Source organism: Cervus canadensis, chromosome 5, assembly GCF_019320065.1.
Source record: "Cervus canadensis isolate Bull #8, Minnesota chromosome 5, ASM1932006v1, whole genome shotgun sequence".
Classification (NCBI taxonomy): Eukaryota; Metazoa; Chordata; class Mammalia; order Artiodactyla; family Cervidae; genus Cervus; species Cervus canadensis.
The window spans coordinates 93,830,148-93,851,723 of record NC_057390.1 but is presented as its reverse complement, the minus strand read 5'-3'; the positions used below and the strand labels follow the sequence as shown (position 1 = coordinate 93,851,723).

The 21,576-nt window shown below is 53.5% G+C and overlaps 1 protein-coding gene across 4 annotated transcripts; it reads right to left on the bottom strand.

Moving 5' to 3' along the window:
* Positions 1-1,834: 1,834 nt before the first annotated feature.
* Positions 1,835-20,586, bottom strand: LCN2 (lipocalin 2). Of its 4 annotated transcripts, none has more exons than XM_043469679.1 (8): positions 20,354-20,586; positions 5,773-5,948; positions 5,092-5,228; positions 3,581-3,660; positions 3,253-3,372; positions 2,946-3,047; positions 2,171-2,200; positions 1,835-2,043 (listed from the first exon to the last, which is right to left on the bottom strand). In XM_043469679.1, the coding sequence occupies exons 2-7, from the start codon at positions 5,908-5,910 to the stop codon at positions 2,178-2,180; spliced, it is 600 nt and encodes a 199-aa protein (XP_043325614.1). In that variant the 5' UTR covers positions 5,911-5,948; positions 20,354-20,586; the 3' UTR covers positions 1,835-2,043; positions 2,171-2,177. The 4 variants fall into 4 exon arrangements, with proteins under 4 accessions (XP_043325614.1, XP_043325612.1, XP_043325616.1 ...); XM_043469677.1 differs by lacking the exon at positions 20,354-20,586 and adding an exon at positions 6,373-6,578; XM_043469681.1 differs by lacking the exon at positions 20,354-20,586 and adding an exon at positions 6,094-6,110.
* Between the last annotated feature and the right edge of the window lie 990 nt (positions 20,587-21,576).

Sequence of the window (21,576 nt, the reverse complement as noted above, 5' to 3'; positions counted from 1 at the left end):
AGGTGGGGGTCAGGCCCAGGTGTGTTCCCTGATGATGACAACGAGGAGGGATCCTCTCTGTCCCAGAAGCTGTCTTGCTGTTTCTCCTGAGGAACGTGGAGGATGCAGTTGCGTCCCCCAGTCAGCACCACCGCTGCATTGCATGATGGCAGCCCCACCTTCTGCCTGAACCAGGTGGAGTGGAGGCGAGGCCCATGCTGAACCAGATGGGAAGGATTGTAGTGAACAATCCCTCACCCGGGTCAGCTCACCCTCCTTGACTATAAGGGGTGGGTACCTCTCCTCCCATTCCCCTACCTGCCAGGCCTCCACTTACTCCCCACCACCTGAGGCACACTCCCCAGCCCTCTCTGAAGATACTGTGCCCATGGATGGAGCAGGTGGCAGGTAGCACCTGGGCCACTCCTGGAGAGGGAAGAGTCTTGGCTTCGGAAGGGTGCTGGGAGTGTGCCTGGGGAACTGGGCACTCAGATGGGTGGACATGTGCCATCAGGGGTCCCCGAGCAAGCTCCATGCATGAGCGTTCCCAACCACCTGCTGCGTCTGTGTGGTGTGTACCCTACATGCGTTGGCATGTTTCTGGGAACCTGTATGTCTCTCTGAAGGTCTGCTGCTCCTTGTGCCAGGGTGTCCTCACCCCTTGTCTGTGGACTCACACACAGAGTGGGCCCCTGTGATCCCAGGTATGATTTCACATCTGGGAGAAAACATGTGCCTGTGTTTTTCTTTGGGTGTCCTGTGCTTGTAAGGATATGTGTGTGTGGATTGCGTCAGCATGTCCACATATGTCATCTGTGTTTCTGCCGTGTCTCTGCACACTTGTGTGCTATACACAGACGCAGGTGTTTCTGTGCCCATCAGAAGACACAGGGCTCTTCTGTCTTAGTGAAATACCGTGGTCACTGGGAGGGCCTCTCACCAGTCAGCCAAAGACAGGTGCCCAGCCCTCCTTTCTCAGCCTTGCTCACTCCTCTGCCAGGCATTCAACCCCCTCTTTCCTGGGAGACAACCCAGCCCCAGACAGTACCACCTCCCCAACCCCAGGACTCCCATCCCATCATGGGAACCAGGCAGGGGAAGCCCTCAACTTGTCCTCTTAGAAGTCAGACTCCATGGAGAACTGGGCACGACCCCCACCACGGTATTCAAGGAGTGGCCTTTCTTCTGGACCTGAGCGTGTGCCTGGGGCCTGGAGCCTGGGGCTAGAGATCTGGGCAGAGGGAGGCAGGTGGGAGGAAAGGAGAGGAGAACCCAGCCAAAGCCTCATCCCCAGGCAGTGAGTGAGGGTGGGAGGATGGGGAGCTGGATCATGCAGGTGATGAAGCCCGCTACCTGGCTGGCCCCTTCTCTACTCCCAGAAGCCAAAGCGAACCTGGACCCTGCCCACGCCACTCCTGTGGTCAAGGTTCACACACCAGACCACAGGACAATGCAGCTGCTACACCAGCTGCCATCTTCCAGCACCCACAGGGGTCCTGAGGAAGTTGAGTGTGATAGCACCTCAGCCCTCGCAGCCCCCCTCCAGCTCCCCGGCCCTGGCTGAGCCTCTGCGGTGGTGCCTGTTGCAGGTGGCCGAACGTGGAAACGAGGTGTGGCCCCTTCAGTGTTTCTGCTGGGCCAGTCACTCCTTGAAGTCAGGGTCATGTGAGGCCTGCTGCTGGCCTGGGGTGGGGGGCTAGGAAGGGTCCAGCCAAAGCTGGCTACGGGCCCTGGGGCTGCCGTCTCTTGCTGAGGACCTGAGGGGCTCCGGGAGCCATGCTGATGTGAGCCCAGCCGTTGCCTGTCCTCCGCCCAGTGGCCCAGGAGTCCAGGAGCACAGTCAAGCAGCACAGACTGGGGGCGGGGCATGTGTTTATTTAGCAGGCAAGGCGGGGCTGCATCTTCAGGGCTGCAGCCCAAGGAGCTGCTGCGGGGCAGACCCGGAGAAGGGTCTCTGGGCTCTCTCCTGTCACTGGTGTCCAGGCTGGTGGGGGCGCTAACTGGGTGCTGGGCCAGGCAAAGGCTGGCATGAGGCGGGCGGGAGCAAAGAGAGACTGGAGGCACCTGAGAGGGAGATGGGGAAGTAGAGACAGCAACTGTCCTGGGTGGGGGGGTGCATAGGTAGTTTGAGACCCCAGGCCCACTGCACCCCCCTGGCTCCCATCTGCCCCCGCTCCCCAGCCGTACTCACTGCAGGCTTACTGGTCATCGATGCACCGGTCTGTGGGGGAGAGAGTCTGTCAGAATGGGCAGGGCTGTGTCTGTGTGTGTGTGCGTGACTTCTGCCCACTGGGATGCCTGCCCTGCCCCTGGGCACCCCAGGCTCCAGCCTGGCCCAGCAACTACAGATCTGGGGGTTCCATTCAGGGCTGGGAGCAGGGGTTTGGGAGGAAGGCCTCAGGATGAGCAGCTCGGGGGCACCCCGTTCTCCAGAGCAGGCCAGCGAGGCCCTGCCACACATCCACTCGGGCACCAGGCTGCCCACCTGTTTACCTGCTGGGCCCTGGCAGTCCCCCAGCTATGGGGGGCTGCTGGCTCCCTGGGCAGCCCGGCTGGAGCCCCATGCCCAGTCCAGGCTGCCTGAAGACAAGGCCGCCTTTCAAGTCAGTGGTGAGCAGGCCTTAAAGCGAGGAGGATAGGGGCCCCAGACAAGGGGGAGGGAGGAGGAAGTGGTCCCAGATAGTGAGGGCCTGGGTCGTAGGGGGAAGGGGACCCCAGGGCCGAGAGACTGGGAGAATTTCGACCTGGGTCTGAAATCCTCATCTGTCAAGGAGGAACACTTGGGGCCCAGATCCCTGGGTGCCCCTCAGATCCCTGGGTTGGGGCAGGGTCTTCCTGAACCCAGAGTGGCTCCCAGGGAGGGGCTTCAGTGACAGAGCAGAGGGCCGAGCCCCTCTTCCGCCCCCCTCTCCCTGGGAGGCAGTGGGGAACAGCAGTGGGCCTGGATAGTCCACACTGGCCATTACCAATTGGGACGGTGAAGACGATGTGGTCATCGGTGAGGCGCAGGGACTTGGCGAAGTTGATGAAGTTCTCCTTCACTTCAGGGGTCAGCTCCTTGGTCCTCCCTGTGGTCAAGGTGGCCGGCGAGTGGCCAGCAAACACTCTATAAACATTGCTGGATGTATGAACAAGGCCTCCGACCCCTTCCTCATGGAGGGTCTGCAGAAGGGCCTCCCTCCCTCGACCCCCACAGGGGCTCGGAGCTGAACTGGCGAGGACCTGGGGGGCTGGGTGGGGGTGGGTACCCGAGGTCGCGAGGGAAGGACCCACCGTAAAGGATGGTCTTGAAGTACCCCTGTTTCTTTTGAACCTTCTTGAAGAACACTATGGCAAACTGGTTGTAGTCGGTGTTCACCACCCGCACGGTGTAGCTCCTTATCCCGGGGTAGCCTGCGGGGAAGATGGGAAGGACAGGGAGGGGTCAGCCACCCCGGCTGGGAGGAGGGAGCGGCTTTGTTCCCCACCTGTCTACACGGGCTCTCCCTGCAGAACAGCATCCGTGTGGAGGGGCGGGGAGGACTGTGCCCCTTCTAGGAGGATCCTGCCTGCCCCCACCTCCTGGAAGCCCAACCCCAGGCCCACCTCCCTCAGGACTCACTCTTAATATTGCCAAGGGTGAACTGGCCAGGACGGGAGCTTGGGACAAAAGTTCTGATCCAGTAGTCACAGCCCTCGTCCCTGTGGGCGAGAGATGGGTGAGTAAGGGCAGAGGGGACAGGGGCTTGCGCTCCTGGGGCTGGACATGTTCGGGGCCAGGGCTGCAGCTGGAGGGGCTGGGATTCTGACGCTCCTGGTCTGGCCCAGCCCAAGACAGCCCATCCCCCACCACAGCAGGAGGTCCCCTCCCCACCCAGCCCTCAGATGGGCCTCTGAGCCGACCCCTGGGTGTCCCTGCCTGGTCCTCCCTGGGCCACCTGACCCTGCTCAGATCCTCCCTCTAGCACCCACTGTCGTTTCCTCTTCAGGGCTGTCTCCCCTTGGTGGTCTTCCCTACACACTGTCCCCCACCCCATTCCTCAGGCATTTATCCCCTACTCCTATCGTCCCTCTGCTGCTTCCCCGTCTGGAAACTCTCCTGGGGGACTCACCCTCCAAGGTTCCAGTCTGCTCCATGCCAAGGACTCCTCTAGCTCCTGGGTCAACCCTGACCTGAGTTCCACCCTCTCCCCTGGTATTCTGGAGCTTATCTCCCCAAACCCATCCTCCCTCTGCTTCTTATTGCACACATGCTCCAGCCTCAGTCTCCCTGGGTGCCAGAGGGGCTGGGTGATCCTTGGCAGCCACCGTTTCTCTCTCCACCACACCCAGAGGTTCCCTGCTCAGACCCACTCCTCACCAGATCACTTCTGCACTGGTGTCTGAGGACCCTGACAGTGTGTGGCTGCCCCTCCTGCCAAGCTACTCATCAGCTCTTGCTGGGTAGCTGGATGATGACTTGCTGCTTCCTGAAGGAGTGCTTCCCTCTGACTCAGAGTCCACCAGTCCCTGCCATGGATGCTCTATGCCTCCTTCCGAGGCAGAGTGGCTCCTTCAAGGCCCAGTTCTGGAGGCTACCTCCCTGTAAACCCTCAATGAAGACCTGGGTGGGGTTCCAGGCTGGATTCGGGGACCCTCTTCCCCATCCAGGAGACCCCTGCTCTCTCTCTGTGTCTTGTTTCCTGATGCCTGTGTCCATGCCCAGCACTGTCTATCTGCACTGAAATGACCAATAAATGTTGATCTGATGAAGGAAGAGGGCTTCCCTGGTGGCTCAGTGGTAAAGAATCCACCTGCCAATGCAGGAGATGCGGGTTTGATCCCTGGACCGGGAAGATCCCCTGAAGAAGGAAATGGCAACCCACTCCAGTATTCTTGTCTCGATAATCTCATGGACAGAGGAGCCTGGAGGGCTACAGTTCAAGGGGTCGCAAAGAGCCGGGCACGACTTAGCGACTAAACAATGCAGGAAGAAATGAACAAATATTAATATCTGAATCCACTGCTGAGCAGAAGGATGAGTGACTGCCTCTCCTCTGGTCAGCCCTTGACTGTGACATGAAATCTGCCTCTAGATACTCAGGCAGCCCCTCGGGTCTCCCCCACTTTCCCCAAGGAGGTGGCAACTCTCACCTTAATAGGGTGGAGGTGACGTTGTAGCTGCCGTCTTCCTTTAGCTCGTAGTTGGAAGTGTACATCTTAAACTGGTCTTGCTCTTCCTTCTTAATTGCATTCCCCGCCACGCCTACGACGTACCACTTCCCCTGGAACTACAGGGGGGACTGTAATAGGCAGAACCCACAAACCACCCTAGGGCCCCCCTACAGCACTGTCCCTGTAGGCATCGCTGGCAGCTTGCCCCCGAGCCAGGAGCCCCTCTCACTGAGCACCAGGCCTGGGACTGGGCATTCAGTTCCTGGACTAGGAACTGAAGTAGTGGGAGCCAGTGGGAGCTGGGGGAGGCCAGGCAAGGAGGCAGCCCGGAGGATGGTAGGGATGGGGTGTCCTCCCTGGACCTCAGTTTCCTTCTCATGCAGAGGACTGAAGGTGTTCCCGTCATCCACTCACTACAGAGATGATGGGAGAGAGTGTGGACCTGGAGAAGATCTGTCCAGGTGATTCTCTTGCCAGTAAGGTCAGGGTCAATGCGGGGCCGTGGAGCCTGGCTTCCATCAGGGGGCCGGAGGGCAGGCTGAGCTGAATGAAGCCTGGGCATCCTGCCCTTGCAGGTTCGCTGAGACCCTTCACCTCCCGTCCCCTCTGCTCACACGCTTCCCTGGCCGCTCCCTGCCACTGTCCCTCCGGGGCCCTTACCTGGTCAGCCTGGAAGTTGGGCTGCAGCGGGATCTTGGACAGAGGTGGGGCCCGCAGCAGTCTGGGGGTGGAACTCCGGGCCTGGGTGTGCAGGGCCCCCAGGAGGGTGAAGCCCAGCCACAGGAGAGTTACGGACATGGTTTTGGGGCAGAAGAGGCCGGCAGTCCAGGCAGCAGCTAAAGGAGGAAGCGAGCGAGCAGGCTTTCTGGGGAGACCATATTTATGGTCCACCTGACCCGTGGCCCACCCCAGGGTGGAGTGATTCAAATTTTGCCAAATCCCGGAAGGGTGAGGCAACTGCCAACACTCCTGCTGAAATACCTGGCAAGATTCTGCCCCTTTCCTCGCTGGTCAGGATTGTGCAAGACCAGGGGCCAGGGGGTGGGGAGGGGATCTTCCCCGGAGCTCCGCAACCTCTGGCAGGGACAAGGACTCCCTCCACACCCGCTCTGTGCCCCTTCCCTTCACTCGGCTTGGCTCTGTATGTGGTTTGTGGTCCCCGATCCAGACGAGCTGTCATCTCTGGCTTCCAGGAGCCCCAGCTCAGCCCTAGCCCCAGGTGGGGTTCCAACCCCCCAGTGAAAATAGAGAATTACTCACCCTCGCAGCCCATATAGTCAAATAGGCCTGGTTCTCAGAAGGGACAAGGAAGTGTGGGGCAGCTGAGAGAATTCTGACCAGGAAGGACAGTGTGTGGTGTGAGCCCTGAGCTCTTGGAGCCCAGATCCTGCCCCCTGCCCCCCCACCCAGGGAGCCCCACACCAGGCCAGAGGCTGAAGGACACACGCCTTCCTCGAGTTGGCCTCTCCTCTCCTCCAGCCCCTAAAGGACTTGGCCCCTGCTGTGGGTCCAGTAGATGAGACCCCCAAGCTGGACACCAGAGCCCCATGTGTGGATGCTCAGCAAAACAGAGCGTAGATGCTACAGTCCAGGTGCCATGTTGGTGGGGTTGGGGGACAACACAGGGTGAGCTTCTACATTGAGTAGGGGGGCGGGGGCTGGGGCCTGAGGTCAGGCTATCCACTGGGCTGCTCCGGACACCAAGTGCTTTGAGTCACAGGGAGTCTTTTTATTTTTTTTTAAGATTTTTTTTTTTTTTAAGGTGGACCATTTTTAAAGTCTTTAAAGTCTGTACTGTAACAAACAGTCATTTGTTACAATACTGCTTCTGTTTTATGTTTTGACTTTTTGGCTGAGAGACACATGCGGCAGGTGGGATTCTAGCTCTCCAACCAGGGATTGAACCCCGCCCCACCTCTGCATTAGAAGGTGAAGATTTTTTTCTTTTTCATTTATTTCATTTTGGCCACACTGGGCCTTCTTGCTGCTCAGGGGCTTTCTCTAGTTGCGGTTAGTGGGGGCTTCTCTTTAGCTTTTTTGTCTCAGTGGCTTTCCTTGGTGCAGAGTGTGGGTTCACGGGCTTCAGAGTACAGGCTCGGTAGTTGAGGCACTTCAGCTGGGTTTAGTTGCCCTGGGGCATGTGGGATCTTCCCAGACCAGGGATGGGACCCATGTTGTCCCCTGCCTTAGCAGGCAGATTCTTAACCATGGGACCACCAGGTGAAGAAGATGAAGTCTTAACCATCGGACCACCAGGGAAGTCCCCTTGGCCTTCTCTCTGAGAGGTCATTAGGCCATGTGCAGACTCTGGCCACAGCCCAGTGGCCTGGGCCTGGAACCCCAGAAATATCTCTGCCATGGCTGATCCCAGCTTTGTCCTTGGAGGGAGGCAGTTTCCTCCCTGGTGTCCTGGCCATCCTTGGGAGGCAGTGGCGAGTCCCAGTCCCTGGGCAGAGTCACCCAAATTGCTCACCGAGAGATAAGGTCATCTGGAGGCCTGATCTGTGGCTGAAACTGAGGGTCCACTGGCCCCAAATAAGACTGACAGGGGCCTCGTTGACTCTTCCCACCTGCTGCTTGGGAACCAGCTTCCCTGGCCTTGGCTCTGGGGTGCCAGGCCCTGAGGGAAGAGGCTTTGGAGGGGTCCTGAGCTGGTGGGTGGGTTGTATCCTCCTGAGGCAGAGAGGTCCCCACAGGACCCCTGCCCCCTCAGGCCCTGCCCTCTCCAGTGGTGAAAGCACAGGAAGCAGAGATGAGCAAAGCTTCTTCAGGATATTACCACCGAAGCCCGCCCGCGCCCTCCGGAGGCACCAGAGGCCATCCCACCCCTTTCATCCTTGCTCGAGGCCCCAGGGCCTGCACCACTGCTGCTCTCTTTGACCTTAAAAGGAATCCTCGAGTCCGTTGTTGGTCAGTTGCTAAGTCTTGTCCAATTCTTTGCAATCCCAGGGACTGCAACATGTCAGGTTCCTCTGTCCTCCCTGTCTCCTAGAGTGTCCTCAAATTCATGTCCATTGAGTCTGTGGTGACTGCTAGATGTCGGGGAGGCTGATGGATGGCGCTCCAAAGAATTTAAGTCGGAGAGGGGCAATGCCTTGGATCACCAAGGAACCACTGCAAGGAATATTCTAGATTCTAAAAGTCAGGTTACTCTTAAAAAAAAAAAGGAGTGGGTCCTAAAATTAAAAAAAAAAACTAACAAATGAGACGGAGGGAGGGGTGACCTGTTCTCTTCAGTGTTTTAAGATTTCCCATTGACGTCGATAACCAATAAATGTGAAGACCTGATCTGATTGAGCAATCTCAAAAAAAAAAAAGTCAGGGTGAGAGAATTCCCTGCTGGTCCAGTGGTTAAGCTGGGCGCTTTCACTGCTGCGGGTCTGGGTTCAACCCCTAATCTGGGAACTAAGATCCCGCAAGCCAGGCAGTGTGGCAAAAAATGAAAAATAAATAAAAGTGAAGGTGGCCAATGCTCCCTGGGTATAAATTGGGGAGGGGGGTTTGGGCTGGGTCTGCACCAAGTGAAAACCAGGACCAGGAACAGGAGTGGGGACGGGCCAGTTGCCCAGCTCAGGGGCCCCTGTTTGAGTCCTGACTCCTCCAGGTGCTTGTAAATCTCTGTCCACTTATCCCGACCCCGTCAGTTTCCCCCTCTGTAAAGAGAGCTTCCCAGCAGATCCTGTGAAGCCACGTGGCCGGTGCACATACATGGGGTCACCTCTTAGTTTCTGACCAAACCCTCACGGGGCCCATCTCTCTGTGCTGGCTGTAGGCCTTTTTCAGACCTGCTGGCCTTCTCTGTCTCCCTGTCCTTATTTCTGTGTGGTCTTGGCCTTTGCTGACACCTGGTGATGGCCGTCTCATTACCCTTCATGACCTGGCTGCCACTGCCTTCTCCCCTGGCCCAGCCCTGAAGGTTGGCCCGGTCCAGGAGCCAGGGGAAAGGTGAAGTGGGTGAGGCTTGTACAGAGTCTCAGCGGTGTGCCACGGTGCCAGCCATACCTCATGGGGGCCTGAGGATGGTCGTGGCCTTGGCCAGAGCAGAGGTCAGGCCAATCCCAGTCAACAGGAGGTGGGTTTGGGGCTGTATGGAGCTGTAGGGGCGCAGGGGATCAGCCAGGGTGCTTGCTGCAGTCTGCCTCAGGAAGGGAAGGGTCCTGTGGGCTGGGGTGGGGATAAAGGTCCTGCCCACCCTCTTCGGAGTCCAGCTGGGCTTCGGGGACGGGTCAGCTCAGCACGCACACCGCCTTGCACAAGCTGCAGACCCAGGTGCTAGGAGGGTTGGGTGAGGATCGTGGTGTAGGCCTCCTGTTTAGACTTGGACCCTGGAGGCCTCATTCCTCACCCAGTCCCCTCCCTCTCAACCTGGGCCCTGGCCAAGGAGGGCATTCGCATGTCCACCTTGCCCAGAGCCGGGAGCAGTTCTTGAACTCCAGGGCTTCAGAAAGTTCTGAACTGCACGTCTGGCCCCGTGTGGGCGCCCCAGGTGCCTGCCTGACTCCCCTTGGCCTCTGTCTTGGTTTCCACTGTGGCTCTTGGGCTGGTCCTACAGGGCCACCCTCGCTGGCTTTCCCTACTGTCTCTCTAGGAGCTGCAGATGCCCTGAGTGAGGCCATGACCAGCACATAGGAGTCTCAGGGCCAAGCCCCTCCTAGGAGAAGCCAGGGCTGGACCTGCTCTGGGTCTCTTCAGCAAAGGCAGGAACTTAAAAACCATCCACACCTGCCTCTCAGTGGCAAGAGGCCAGGAGAAGCATGGCTGCTCTGAATTTGTTCTGGCAGGCAGCTCTCTCCTCTACATGCCCCTGGGAGAAGCTCCCGGGGGCTGCTGGTGTGGTCTAATCCAATCAGGAAGTCAGTCAAATGCTCTCTGACAGGTTTTGCATCTCAGGAATCCAGTCTAACCTCCTGGACTCGTTTCTGGAAGCTTGGGAGCCATGTTCCATCCAATCTGGGATGTTTGGGGCAAAAACAGCCCTCTCTCCCCGACTTGAAGGGCTGAGTGGGAGGACCCCAGGCAGGGGCCACGAGGTTCCCCAGAGCGGGGCCACACCTGGGAGCAGCTTGCAGGGAAGATGCCCCCAGGAGGCCAGTCGTAGGGACAGGAACTCTTGGGGTCCACGGATGGACCCTCCTTGGCCACTGCGGGTCTAAGGAGGAAGGACTGTTCAATGTGAGGGGCCTGCTCTTCCCGGGACTTGACTGGAGTCTCGAGATTCCAGAAGCAGCTTTCCAACCCCCATCACTCATCTCTCAGCCAGGGCTCACTGGAAGATCTCCTGGTTCCTGCCCTCTCCACGTACCAGAGACCCTAGCTGCGGCAAAGCTCAGAAAGGCAGCCCGTACTGACACCCCCCACCATATGCCCCCAGATTCCTCACTCTGGGGAAGTCCGTGGGGTCTACCAGGCAGCAGCGGCAGCAGCAGCGTGAGGTCTGGGCCCAGGTCCTTCTGCTTCCCGTCCTCGGGCGCCTGTCCCACGCATGTACCTTAGATGGGTGGTCTTGCCATTCAGTGCAGGGCCTGGACTCTCATGCGGGCGAGAGGGCCTCGATGACCACTAGAGGGCCAGCAGACTGGAGGCCACTGCTCTGAGCTTCCCTGGTGGATCAGAGGTAAAGAACCTGTCTGCAATGCAGGAGATGCAGGTTTGATCCCTGGGTCGGGAAGATGCCCTGGACGAGGGCATGGCAACCCACTCCAGTATTCTTGCCTGGGGAATCTCCATGGACAGAGAAGCCTGTTGGGCTACAGTCCATGGGGTTGCAAAGAGTCAGACAAGACTGAAGTGACTGAGCATATAGACATATTCACAGGGGACTGGGGGACTGACAGTCACTGCTCCGAGCAGTATCTGCAGGAGGCAGCAAGCATCCCACAGGTGGTGGGTGGATTCTGGGCTCCCATGGAGCTGGGCAGGGGCACCTCTGTTCATAGGCCTTGCTTGATCCTGACAGTGGACAAGATCTGCTGTTCCCAGCTCAGGACCCCTCCTGCTCATGACTCTCAGAATCATCTCAGGGGTGGGAACCCTCTGTAGAGGCATACTGGGCAGGCAGAGGATGCAGGGCACAGGTGTGGGTGCTCCCTCTGGGCACAGAGTCCCTCACGCTTCAGATGGATACTAGCCTCCCCAGGGTCAGTGCAGCCTAACTGCCCTCCTAGGAGCCAGCCTGGGTCTGTCAGAGTTGAGTGACCTATGACTCCTTGACCTCTATCCACACCCCTGGGGACCCCTGTCCTGGGACACTGTTATGAACTGAATGTTCATGTTCCCCCTGAGGTTCATGTTGAAATCCTAATACCCAGTACAATGGCATTAGGAGGGGACACCACTGGGAGGTGATTAGGTCATGAGGGTGGGGCCCTCATGAAAGGGGTTAGTGCCCTTATAAGAGACCCCAGAGAACTCCATCGCCCCTTCCACCACATGCAGACCCAGGGAGAAGACGACCATCTGCGAACCAGGAAATGGGTGGAAATGGGCCCCATCAGATACCAAATATGCTAGTGCCTTGATCTTGGACTTGCCAGACTCCAGAACCATAAGAATTAAATTTCTATTATTTTTAAGCCACATAGTCTATGGTATTATGTTACAGGCTGATTCAGCCACCTGTCCACACTGCTGGGTCTCCCTGTCCTGGGCCCCTTCTCCTTGACATCAGGGGTTTCCCAGGGAAGAGTACTGGTTCAATTCAGTCGCTCAGTCATGTCTGGCTCTTTGCAACCCCATGGATAGCAGCACGCCAGGCCTCCCTGTCTATCACCAACTCCTGGAGTTTACCCAAACTCATCTCCATTAAGTCAGTGATGCCATCCAACTATCTCATCCTCTGTCGTCCCCTTCTCCTCCCGCCTTCAATCTTTCCCAGCATCAGGGTCTTTTCCAGTGAGTCAGCTCTTCACATCAAGTGGCCAAAGTATTGGAGTTTCAGCTTCAACATCAGTCCTTCCAATGAACACCCAGGACTGATCTCCTTTAGGATGGACTGGTTGGATCTCCTTGCAGTCCAAGGGACTCTCAGGAGTCTTCTCCAACACCACAGTTCAAAAGCATCAATTCTTCCACACTCAGCTTTCCTTATAGTCCAAATCTCACATCCATACATGACTACTAGAAAAACCATAGCCTTCACTAGACAGACCTTTGTTGGCAAAGTAATGTCTCAGCTTTTTAATACGCTATCTAGGTTGGTCATAGCTTTTCTTCCAAGGAGCAAGCATCTTTTAATTTCATGACTGCAGTCCCCATCTGCAGTGATTTTGGAGCCCCCCAAAACAAAGTCTGCCACTGTTTCCACTATTTCTCCATCTATTTGCCATGAAGTGATGGAACCAGATGCCATGATCTTAGTTTTCTGAATGCTGAGCTTTAAGCCAACTTTTTCACTCTTCTCTTTCACCTTCATCAAGAGGCTCTTTAGTTCTTCTTCACTTTCTGCCATAAGGGTGTTTTCATCTGCATATCTGAGGTTATTGATATTTCTCCCGGCAATCTTGATTCCAGCTTGTGCTTCATCCAGCCCAGCATTTCTCATGATGTACTCTGCATATAAGTTAAATAAGCAGGGTGACAATATACAGCCTTGACGTACTTCTTTTCCTATTTGGACCCAGTCTGTTGTTCCATGTCCAGTTCTAACTGTTGCTTCCTGACCTGCATATGGGTTTCTCAAGAGGCAGGTCAAGAGTACTGGAGTGGTTGCCATTTCCTTCTCCAGGGGATCTTCCTGACCCAGGGATCAAACCCAGGTCTCCTGCATTGGCAGGAGGATTTACAGTCTCAGCCACCAGAGAAGCCCCTAGATAGGCTGAGAATTTCTCAAATCATTAAGTCACTACAACAAACAACCATTTATTGGCTTAAAACAACACATTCTGAAGGCCAGAAGCCCCAAATCAGAGGTTCACTGTGCTGACTTTAAGGTGTGGGCAGCCACACGCCCTCAGGAGTCTCCAGGGGACCATTCCTTGCCTCTCCAGCCCTCCTGCATGGGTGGCCTCACTACTCCCATTATCTGCTTGTCTTCTCATCGCCTTCTCCTTTGTGCATAATCTCCCTCTGTTTTTTTTTTTTTTTTTTTTAACAAAACACTTTATTGCTAAAAAAGAATACTACTATCCAAGTCTTCAGTGAGTCATAATGTTTTTGCTGTTGAAGGATTTGAAATATTTCAAAAATTACCAAAACGTGATGGAGACATGACGTAAGCAAATGCTGTTGGAAAAACGCCTACAGGCTCGCTTGATGTAGGGTTGCCAGAAGCCTTTAATTTGTAAAAAATATAAAGATAAATGCACTATGCCTGTTATTACTTTTTAAGCGAGGCCTTCTCTCCGGCAACCTATTTAAATTGCAACCACACGTTTCCCACTCAGCAAGCACTTTTTCTTCGTAGCCCTTTTATTGTTTACCATCTATTTTTGCCCAGAAGAAGGTAAACTCCAGGAGGGCAGGGATTTTTGTCTATTTGGATTTTCATTGCTCTATCCAGAGCCCTTTAACAGTGCCTAAATGTAATGTTGGCACTCAAAAATGGCTGTTGCCCCCAGTGGTCCAGTGGCTAAGACTCTGTGCTCCTGGTGTAGGGGGGCCGGGTTCTATCCCTGATCATGGAACTAGATCCCACATGCCGCAACTAACAGTTCAAATGCCACAACTGTTAATAAGAGATCCCTCATGCTGTAATGAAGGTTGAAGACCTCATGAACCACAACTAAAGGCCCGGTGCAGCCAATAAATAAATAATTTGATTTACTTTTTGGTTACACTAGGTCTTCATTGCTATGTGAAGGGGCTAATCTCTGGTTGTGGTGCTATGCTTAGCTGCCCCGGGGCATGTGGAATCTTCCCGGTCCAGGGATGGAACCAATGTCCCCTGCATTGACACGTGGATACTTAACCACTGGACCACCCAGGAAGTCCAATAAATATTTCTTTTTAATGGCCGTTGAATGAATGGAGATGCATATACCTAGGACCCTCTGGATGCTGAGAGACAGATGGTACTGCCTCTCAGTCATATTCTATATTTTAAAACCCTTGAACCTGCAACAGATATTGCAGTCACTGTCTTATTATTTGTTTGTTTGTTCAGTCACCAAGTCGTGTCTGACTCTTTGAGACTCCGTGGACTGAAGCAGTCCAGGCCTCCATGTTCCTCACCATCTCCCGGAGTTTGCCCAAGTTTGTGTCCTGCCTATAGGAGGACCTTTGGGAGATGCTAGTCCTGTGCTACCCGGGCCATGACATCCTGTGACATAACCATCCTTTACTTACCTTAAAAACAGTTATGGGACTTCCCCAGTGGTCCACTGGTCAGGACTCTGTGTTTCCACTGCAGCGGGCACAGGGTCAATTCACAGTCTGGGAACTAAGATCCCACATGCCATGGGGCACAGCCAAAAAAACCCAAAATAAAACACTGCCCTCATTCACTAAAGGGATCAAATCAGAATGTATCTGTTGAGCGGAAGACGGGACTGCTCACACAGTTGCCAAATAAAATATGAGATGCACCGAATGCCTAATTAAATTTTGATTCTGGATAAACAACAAATAATCTCTTAGCATAAGTACAACCCATGCAGTTATTAAGTGGGTGTCTTGTGTTTTTATTTGCTAAACGTGGCAATGCTATACTGGTGACCATCTTATCTGAAAATTTTTAAATTGTCTTCGCATGGCCTTTCTACAAGTTATTATCCTCCTAGAAATTGGGCAGGGAAAGAGAAGGAGGAGATAGATAAGAGAAATTAGCAAGAATGCGACTCATTCTCATGGCCTCTGCTCATCTTATGAGAACACTCATGTTGACATTTGGGCTTCCCTTATAGCTCAGTTGGTAAAGAATCTGCCTGCAGTGCAGGAGAGCTGGGTTTGACTCCTGGGTCAGGAAGATCCCCTGGAGAAGGAAATGGCAACCACTCCAGTGCTCTTGCCTGGGAAATCCCATGGACAGAGGAGCCTGGCAGGCTACAGTCCATGGGGTCACAAGAGTTGGACATGACTTAATGACTAAACCACCACCATCGCCATGATGACATTTAGGGTCACTTGGATAATCTGAAAAACTTTCATGTCAAATCCCATTTAACTAAAAATTTTGAACTGCAATATTCACTTTATTGAGGTGGTCTGGGAAAACTCCAATTTATTTAAAAAGCAAAGAAGGAAAGAAAGATGGAAAGAAGGAAGAGGCGGATCACCAGCTTAGGACACCTGTCTTCTACTATTCAAATATTGGTGAATTGTGAAAATAATTTTATTCTTTTAGAAATCTGAAAACAGAATGCAAAAGGTCATATTATGAATCAGGAATTAGGATATTGTCAATCTGCACGAAAGCAAAAAAAAGAAAAAAACAATAAAAACAAAACTGGGCCATCCCAAGCAAAAAATTGCTTGTTTGTTTGTTTCTGAAGAGTGTAACACATTTTATTTATAAACTGTAACAATCAGGCATTAGTAAGACATTAACTACTATATAGAATTTTTTAAGTAGTAATAAAGAAAAAAATATTTAACTTAGTCACATCTGCAAAGACTTTTTTCCAAATAAAGTTACATTTACATTTGCAGGAATTTAGACAAAAATACCTTTGGGGGGAGCACTTTTCAGCCTATCAGAGTCCCATGATCCATATAGACCTCTTTGCCCCACAACCCAGTCCCCACCCGTCCTGAGCCATCCACACCCCAAACTTGCTCACAAAGAAACTTGGGTTCATCTCAGTCCCTGGCAGCCTAGTCTCTGCAGCTGCAGCTGGACTGCTGAGGAGCTCCAGGACTCGGGCAGGGTTCCTGGATGCCCCGGCACGTGCTGCGGACCTGTGGCTGGAGCTTGGAAGCCCTGCCCTTCTGCCACTGTCTGTGCCTCCTGCTGCCTCCCCATGTTCCCTTTCCTGCATGGCTGAGGGTTCTCACAGGCCCCCAGGGCACACCAAGGGTTTCCTCCCAGGTGTGCTGTGTTAGGAGAGGTAGGATAGGCCCCTCTGCAGACGACCTTAAGGTCCTCCCTTCCCGATCAGAGCCCTCCCCTTTTTAATCTATGAATTATCCCTCCCAGGGGCAGGGAGGGGAAGGGGCTGTTTCCACCAGCTCCTGCCCAGTGAGGGCTATTTTGGAGAATTATTGGAGAAGGGGCAGGGCCGACTTCTGATTTTGGAGCTTGTGGACTGGAGTCGGACTACTGCCAAGAAAAGTCAAAAGGCAAGGATGGACAGGATCAGATGCTGCTGGAGAGCAGAGAAGGGGAGGCTATTGAGATGAGGCTACTGCTCCAAAGGGCAGGCAGGGAGGGGTGTCTGGTTCTCCTGTGGCCCGAGTGGACGTTGGGGAGTGCACCTTGGGGGAGGGTCCATTTGAAAAGCAAACCTGGCAAACAGCAGTCTGGATACCCTGACGGGCCCTCACTGCCAGACAACCAGATCTAGCATGAAATAGACTCTTAATGCCCTGCTGGGCTCACAATAAGTAAGGAACATTCATGGCTTTAAGGATGTGTTTTAGGATAATTAGAAAGGCTCCAACATCATGAGCAAATTGTCCAAAATAAAAATGTATGAAAGAAAGCACAGAATAAATCCAAAGAAAACAGAAGGAAGGAGAAAATAAAGTTAAGAGAAGAAGTTAATAAAATAGAAAGATACAATAGGAATATCAAAGCCAAAAAGTTGATTCTTGGAAAAGACGAATAAGGGACTTCCCTGGTGGTCCAGTGGTTAAGACTCTGCACTTCTACTGCAGGAAGCGTGGGTTCAATCCCTGACTGGGGAGCTAAGAGTCCACATGCCCCACGGCATGGCCAAAAAACCGGAAAAAGACTAATAACACAGAAATTTAGAAAAATTTCTCAAGACAGAAAGATATAAGGCACAAATAAATAGAAATAAAAGAAAGATAGAACTATAGATTCCATACAAATTATACAAGAACAGGCAAATGCTCCAGAAAATGAAATGGGAAATTTCCCAGTAAATTGTAACTTACCAAAATGGATTCAAGAAGCCGTCACAGAAATCAAATCAATTATTAACAGATCTTCCCACAAATATCAGACAAGCAATATAAACTATGCATGTTCAAAGTGCACAATTTGACAAGTTTTTAAAAACAAATTTTTTAAATAGTTTGATTTATATAAAAATTGTAAAGGGTTCTCATATACCCTGCACCTAGTTTCCCATATTATTGACCTCTTATATTGATATGATACATTTGTTACAGTTAACAAATCACCAATTCTACATTATTAACTGAAGTCCATGCTTTATTCAGACCTCCCTTGGTTTGTCTATAATGCCCTTTTTCCTGTTTCAGGATCCCACAGTACATTTAGTTGTTATGACTCCTTAGGTTTCTTTCTTCTCTGACACTCTCTCAGATTTTCCTTGGTCTTGATGACCTTGACAGGTTGGAGGAGCACTGCTCAGGTAGTGTAGAATGTCCCTCTACTGGGATTTCTCATGTGTTATCCTCATGGATAGACCAAGTTTAGGAGAGGAAGAGTACAGAGGTCAAATGCCATTTTTGCATCACATTCTGTCAAGGGTACATACTATCAACATGATTGATCACTGTTGATGCTGACCTTGGTCACCTGGCTGGGGGGTGAGTGTTGGGCTTCTCCGCTGCAGTTAGGCTTCATCCCCCTTCCCACACTGTCCTCATGGGAAGGAGTCAACCTGCCCAGCCTGCACCTAAGAAGGGCAGAGTTTTTCTCCACCTTCTTGAGGGCAGGATGTCTACACAAATTATTTGGAATTCTGCACAAGAGATTTTTCTCTTCTCCTCTATTTATTAATTCAATCATTTATATCAGAATGAGTTCATGGAATATTCATTTTATACCTTGGGTTATAATCCAATACTACTTAATTTTGTTGATCAAATTATTCCAACTTTGGCCATTGGGAGCTCTGAAGTCCTCTTGCCATACCCCACTCATTGTGGTTTTTGAGCAGTTTGTTAAGTTATGATATATATATAAATACCCCATGGAACCACTGAGGAGGGCATGGCAACCCTCTCCAGTATTCTTGCCTAGAGAATCCCATGGACAGAGGAGCCTGGTGGGCTACAGCCCATGGGGTCACAAAGAGTTGGATACAACTAAAGCGACTGAGCATGCATGGAACCACTACCACAATTAACAGTGAACGCATTCATCACCCCCCTACCACCAAAGATTCCTCATGCTCTTTCCCTCCTGCTCTTCATCACACACTCCATACTCCACCCCCAGGCACCCCTCAATCTACTTTCTGTCACCAGAGATTAGCTGGCATTTTCTAGTTGTATATAAAAGAAAGTGAAAGTGAAGTCGCTCAGTCGTGTCTGCCTCTTTGCCACCCCATGGACTGTAGCCTACCAGGCCCTTCCGTTCATGGGATTTCCCAGGCAAGGGTACTGGAGTGGGTTGCCATTTCCTTCTCCAAGGGATCTTCCCGACCCAGGAATCGAACCTGGGTCTCCCGCATTGCGGGCAGGTGCTTTGCCCTCTAAGCCACCAGGGAAGTCTAGTTGTATATAAAAGTGGAATCAAATAGCATATATACCCTATTGCCTGGCCTGTTTCATTAAGCACAATTATTTTGAAATTCATCTCTTTCCTAGGTTTTGGGTGAGATGAAGGGGCAGTGGGACACATGGGTAGAACCTACTGGGGTGGCAGAGAGGGGTAACTGGCAGTTTCAGAGCAGGTGGCAGAGCAGGGGCTTGGCAGTCATGGCGGGTAAAGAGGCTGGCAGGACTCTTGGGTTCTCCCTTAATGATGGAGGCAGGAACAGAAGAGGAGAAAATGGTTAGGTGGGAGAGATAGCAAGTTGGGTGCTTGTACCAGGATGAAGGTGGGGTTCCTGGGGGACATCCTGGCTGTCCCAGAAGCAGGGACAGGATAGGACTGCCCTGAAACTCCAGGCTGGGCATTCACGACACAGATGGTAACAGAAACCAGGGGAGCAAAGAAGTGGCCGAGGTCATATGCCTGGAACCTAGAGAAGCCAGCACAGAACCCTGAAGAACCAAACTCTTGGGGGTGGGGGTAGCTACAGAAGAGAGGGTGAAGGAAAACAAAAAGGGGTGGGGGTTTCAGACCCACAGAGGGGCATGTGTCTGTCCAGGAGACTGATCACTAGGGTCAGATACCAATGGGAGGTCACAGAGGCTGGATCCTGGAATGGGGCTCCTGGACTGGTAGGATCTGGGCTCTGCCTGAACAGAGGCTCTGTCTTCTCTGCGCGAGAGGCCTGGGTCTCAGCTACCCGTCCCCAGATGTTCCACAGCAACAAGGAAGAGTATGGCCATCCCTGGGACTTGCTCAGACTTGGGCTTAGGGATCCACCCAGGTAAGTGACAGAGAGGAAGCCTTCGGCTGGAATGAGGTAAGGAAGAGGCAGTATAGGGACCCAGGGCAGACAGCACTGGAAGACAGGCCAACACATGAGTCTGCCCTTACGTCCTGCCCAATCTTGGCCAGGAGGACAAAGAGAGAATTTGCCAAGTATTTTGGTGGAGGATTGGGTTATTGGGTTTTCTTCTTATATTTGGCAAGGGTGGAACAAGCTGCCAGTTGGGCAAAAAATAGGGGTCTCTAAAACACTGGCCTCTCAAGCTTCCAGCCTCTTCCCATTCATTTCCCCATTGAATCCTGATACATCTCAATGCAGCAGACACTAATCATTATCCTTCTTTTACAGATGGGGAAACTGAGGCTCCAGAGGTGAGAAGGGAGCCGAGTTCTCTCTTCTGACCCTCCCTCCTTCCCTTCCCCTGCAGTGCTGTGCAGGCAACAGGATGCTTTGAAAGTAGGTCACATTCACCAGGGCTCCAGACCACCACCAGCAAAGGTGGCTAGCAATGCTGCCGCCCACCCAGAGAGACGCTCTGGCTGAGCCAAGAGGGTCCAGCTCAGCCCTGCCCCCTTAGGAGCCTCTGTCTCCACCGGGGCTGAAAAAAGTGGCTGGAGCAAATCCCAATCCCAAAGGGCGAGTGACCCTGTAGCGGCCTCAGTATCTCCAGCTGTAAAACGGGGCCGGTTGACCACAGTTCTCCAATGTGCGGTTTCCAGGGACCTACTCGCAGGTGCCCGCCCCGGAAACTCCAGAAGAGAGCCGGCAGCCCTAGACCCACCCTGGGGCGGGGGATGGGAGGGCTCTGGGGTTCCTTCCCAGCCTCGATTCCCCTTCCCAGGAGGGCATCCCTGAGAAAGCAAACGACGCTTCAGCAGCGCCCCTACCCTCCGAGTCACCGGCTTCTACGAAGCCGTCGTCCTCGCCTCGCGCGCTCGCGTCCACCGGCGTGCCCAGGTCCCGACACCGTAGACACGGGCGCCACAAGGGCCCCGAGAAGATGCGACACGGCGACTGTCGCACAGAAAGGCTGGCACGGGGCGGAAGGTGGAGGCTGTGGACCGAACGCTGGACCGGAGGAGCGGGATGCCGCAGAGGGGGCCCCCGGCCCCGCCCCCACACGCTGGCAGACGCTGCCCCGGGCCCCCACCCCGTTCAAGAGCCGCGTCGCTGTCCCTCCAGCGCTTCACCCAGTGAGCAGAGCTCTGTGTGCGGGCCCGACCTTCAACTCCGCCTTGTCCCGCCCACAAGCTGTCCAAGCCCCGCCCCTTTCCCGGTCCCCGGGTGGGGCCATCCCCGGGCTGCCCTCTGAGAAGCCTAGGCTGTGGAGGCTCCAGCCCTCAGCTTGGGCGAAAGAGCCCGACAGAGGGGCGGGACAGCTTGGAACCCCACATTCCACCCCATCTTTCCCCTGGGGACCTGGGCTAATCGGCGACTCTGCACCTCCGACTGGGCGAAATCCGAGACGCAGGGTTTCTATCTAAGGCCCCACAAGTGTATGGAAACTTTTATGGTTCTGGTCACAGAAGAAACAGTGCATCGGTGCGGGAGGGCAGAAAAAAAAATCCTGGGGTTGGTGGGGTTGGGGTGCGCGGAAATCCCGAGTCAAGGACGTTCACCTGCTACGTGTTGGGCTGGGCAGTTTCTGCGGCTGTCATGGACCGGATGCCATGACGCTTTCCCTGACACTGTGAGGGGTTCAGTCTCTTTCGATTGGGTGCCTGTTATGGGTGACACTGAGGGCCACATATTAAAAAGCAGAGACATTACTTTGCCAACAAAAGTCCGTCTAGTCAAAGCTATGGTTTTTCCAGTACTCATGTATGGCTGTGAGAGTTGGACTATAAAGAAAGCTGAGCGCCGAAAAATTGATGCTTTTGAACTGGGATGTTGGAGAGGACTCTGGAGAGTCCCTTGGACAGCAAGGAGATCCAACCAGTCCATCCTAAAGGAAATCAGTCCTGAATATTCATTGGAAGGACTGATGTTGAAACTGAAGCTCCAATACTTTGCCCACCGAATGCGAAGAGCTGACTCATTTGAAAAGACTCTGATGGTGGGAAAGATTGAAGGCGAGGGGAGAAGGGGACGACAGAGGATGAGATAGTTG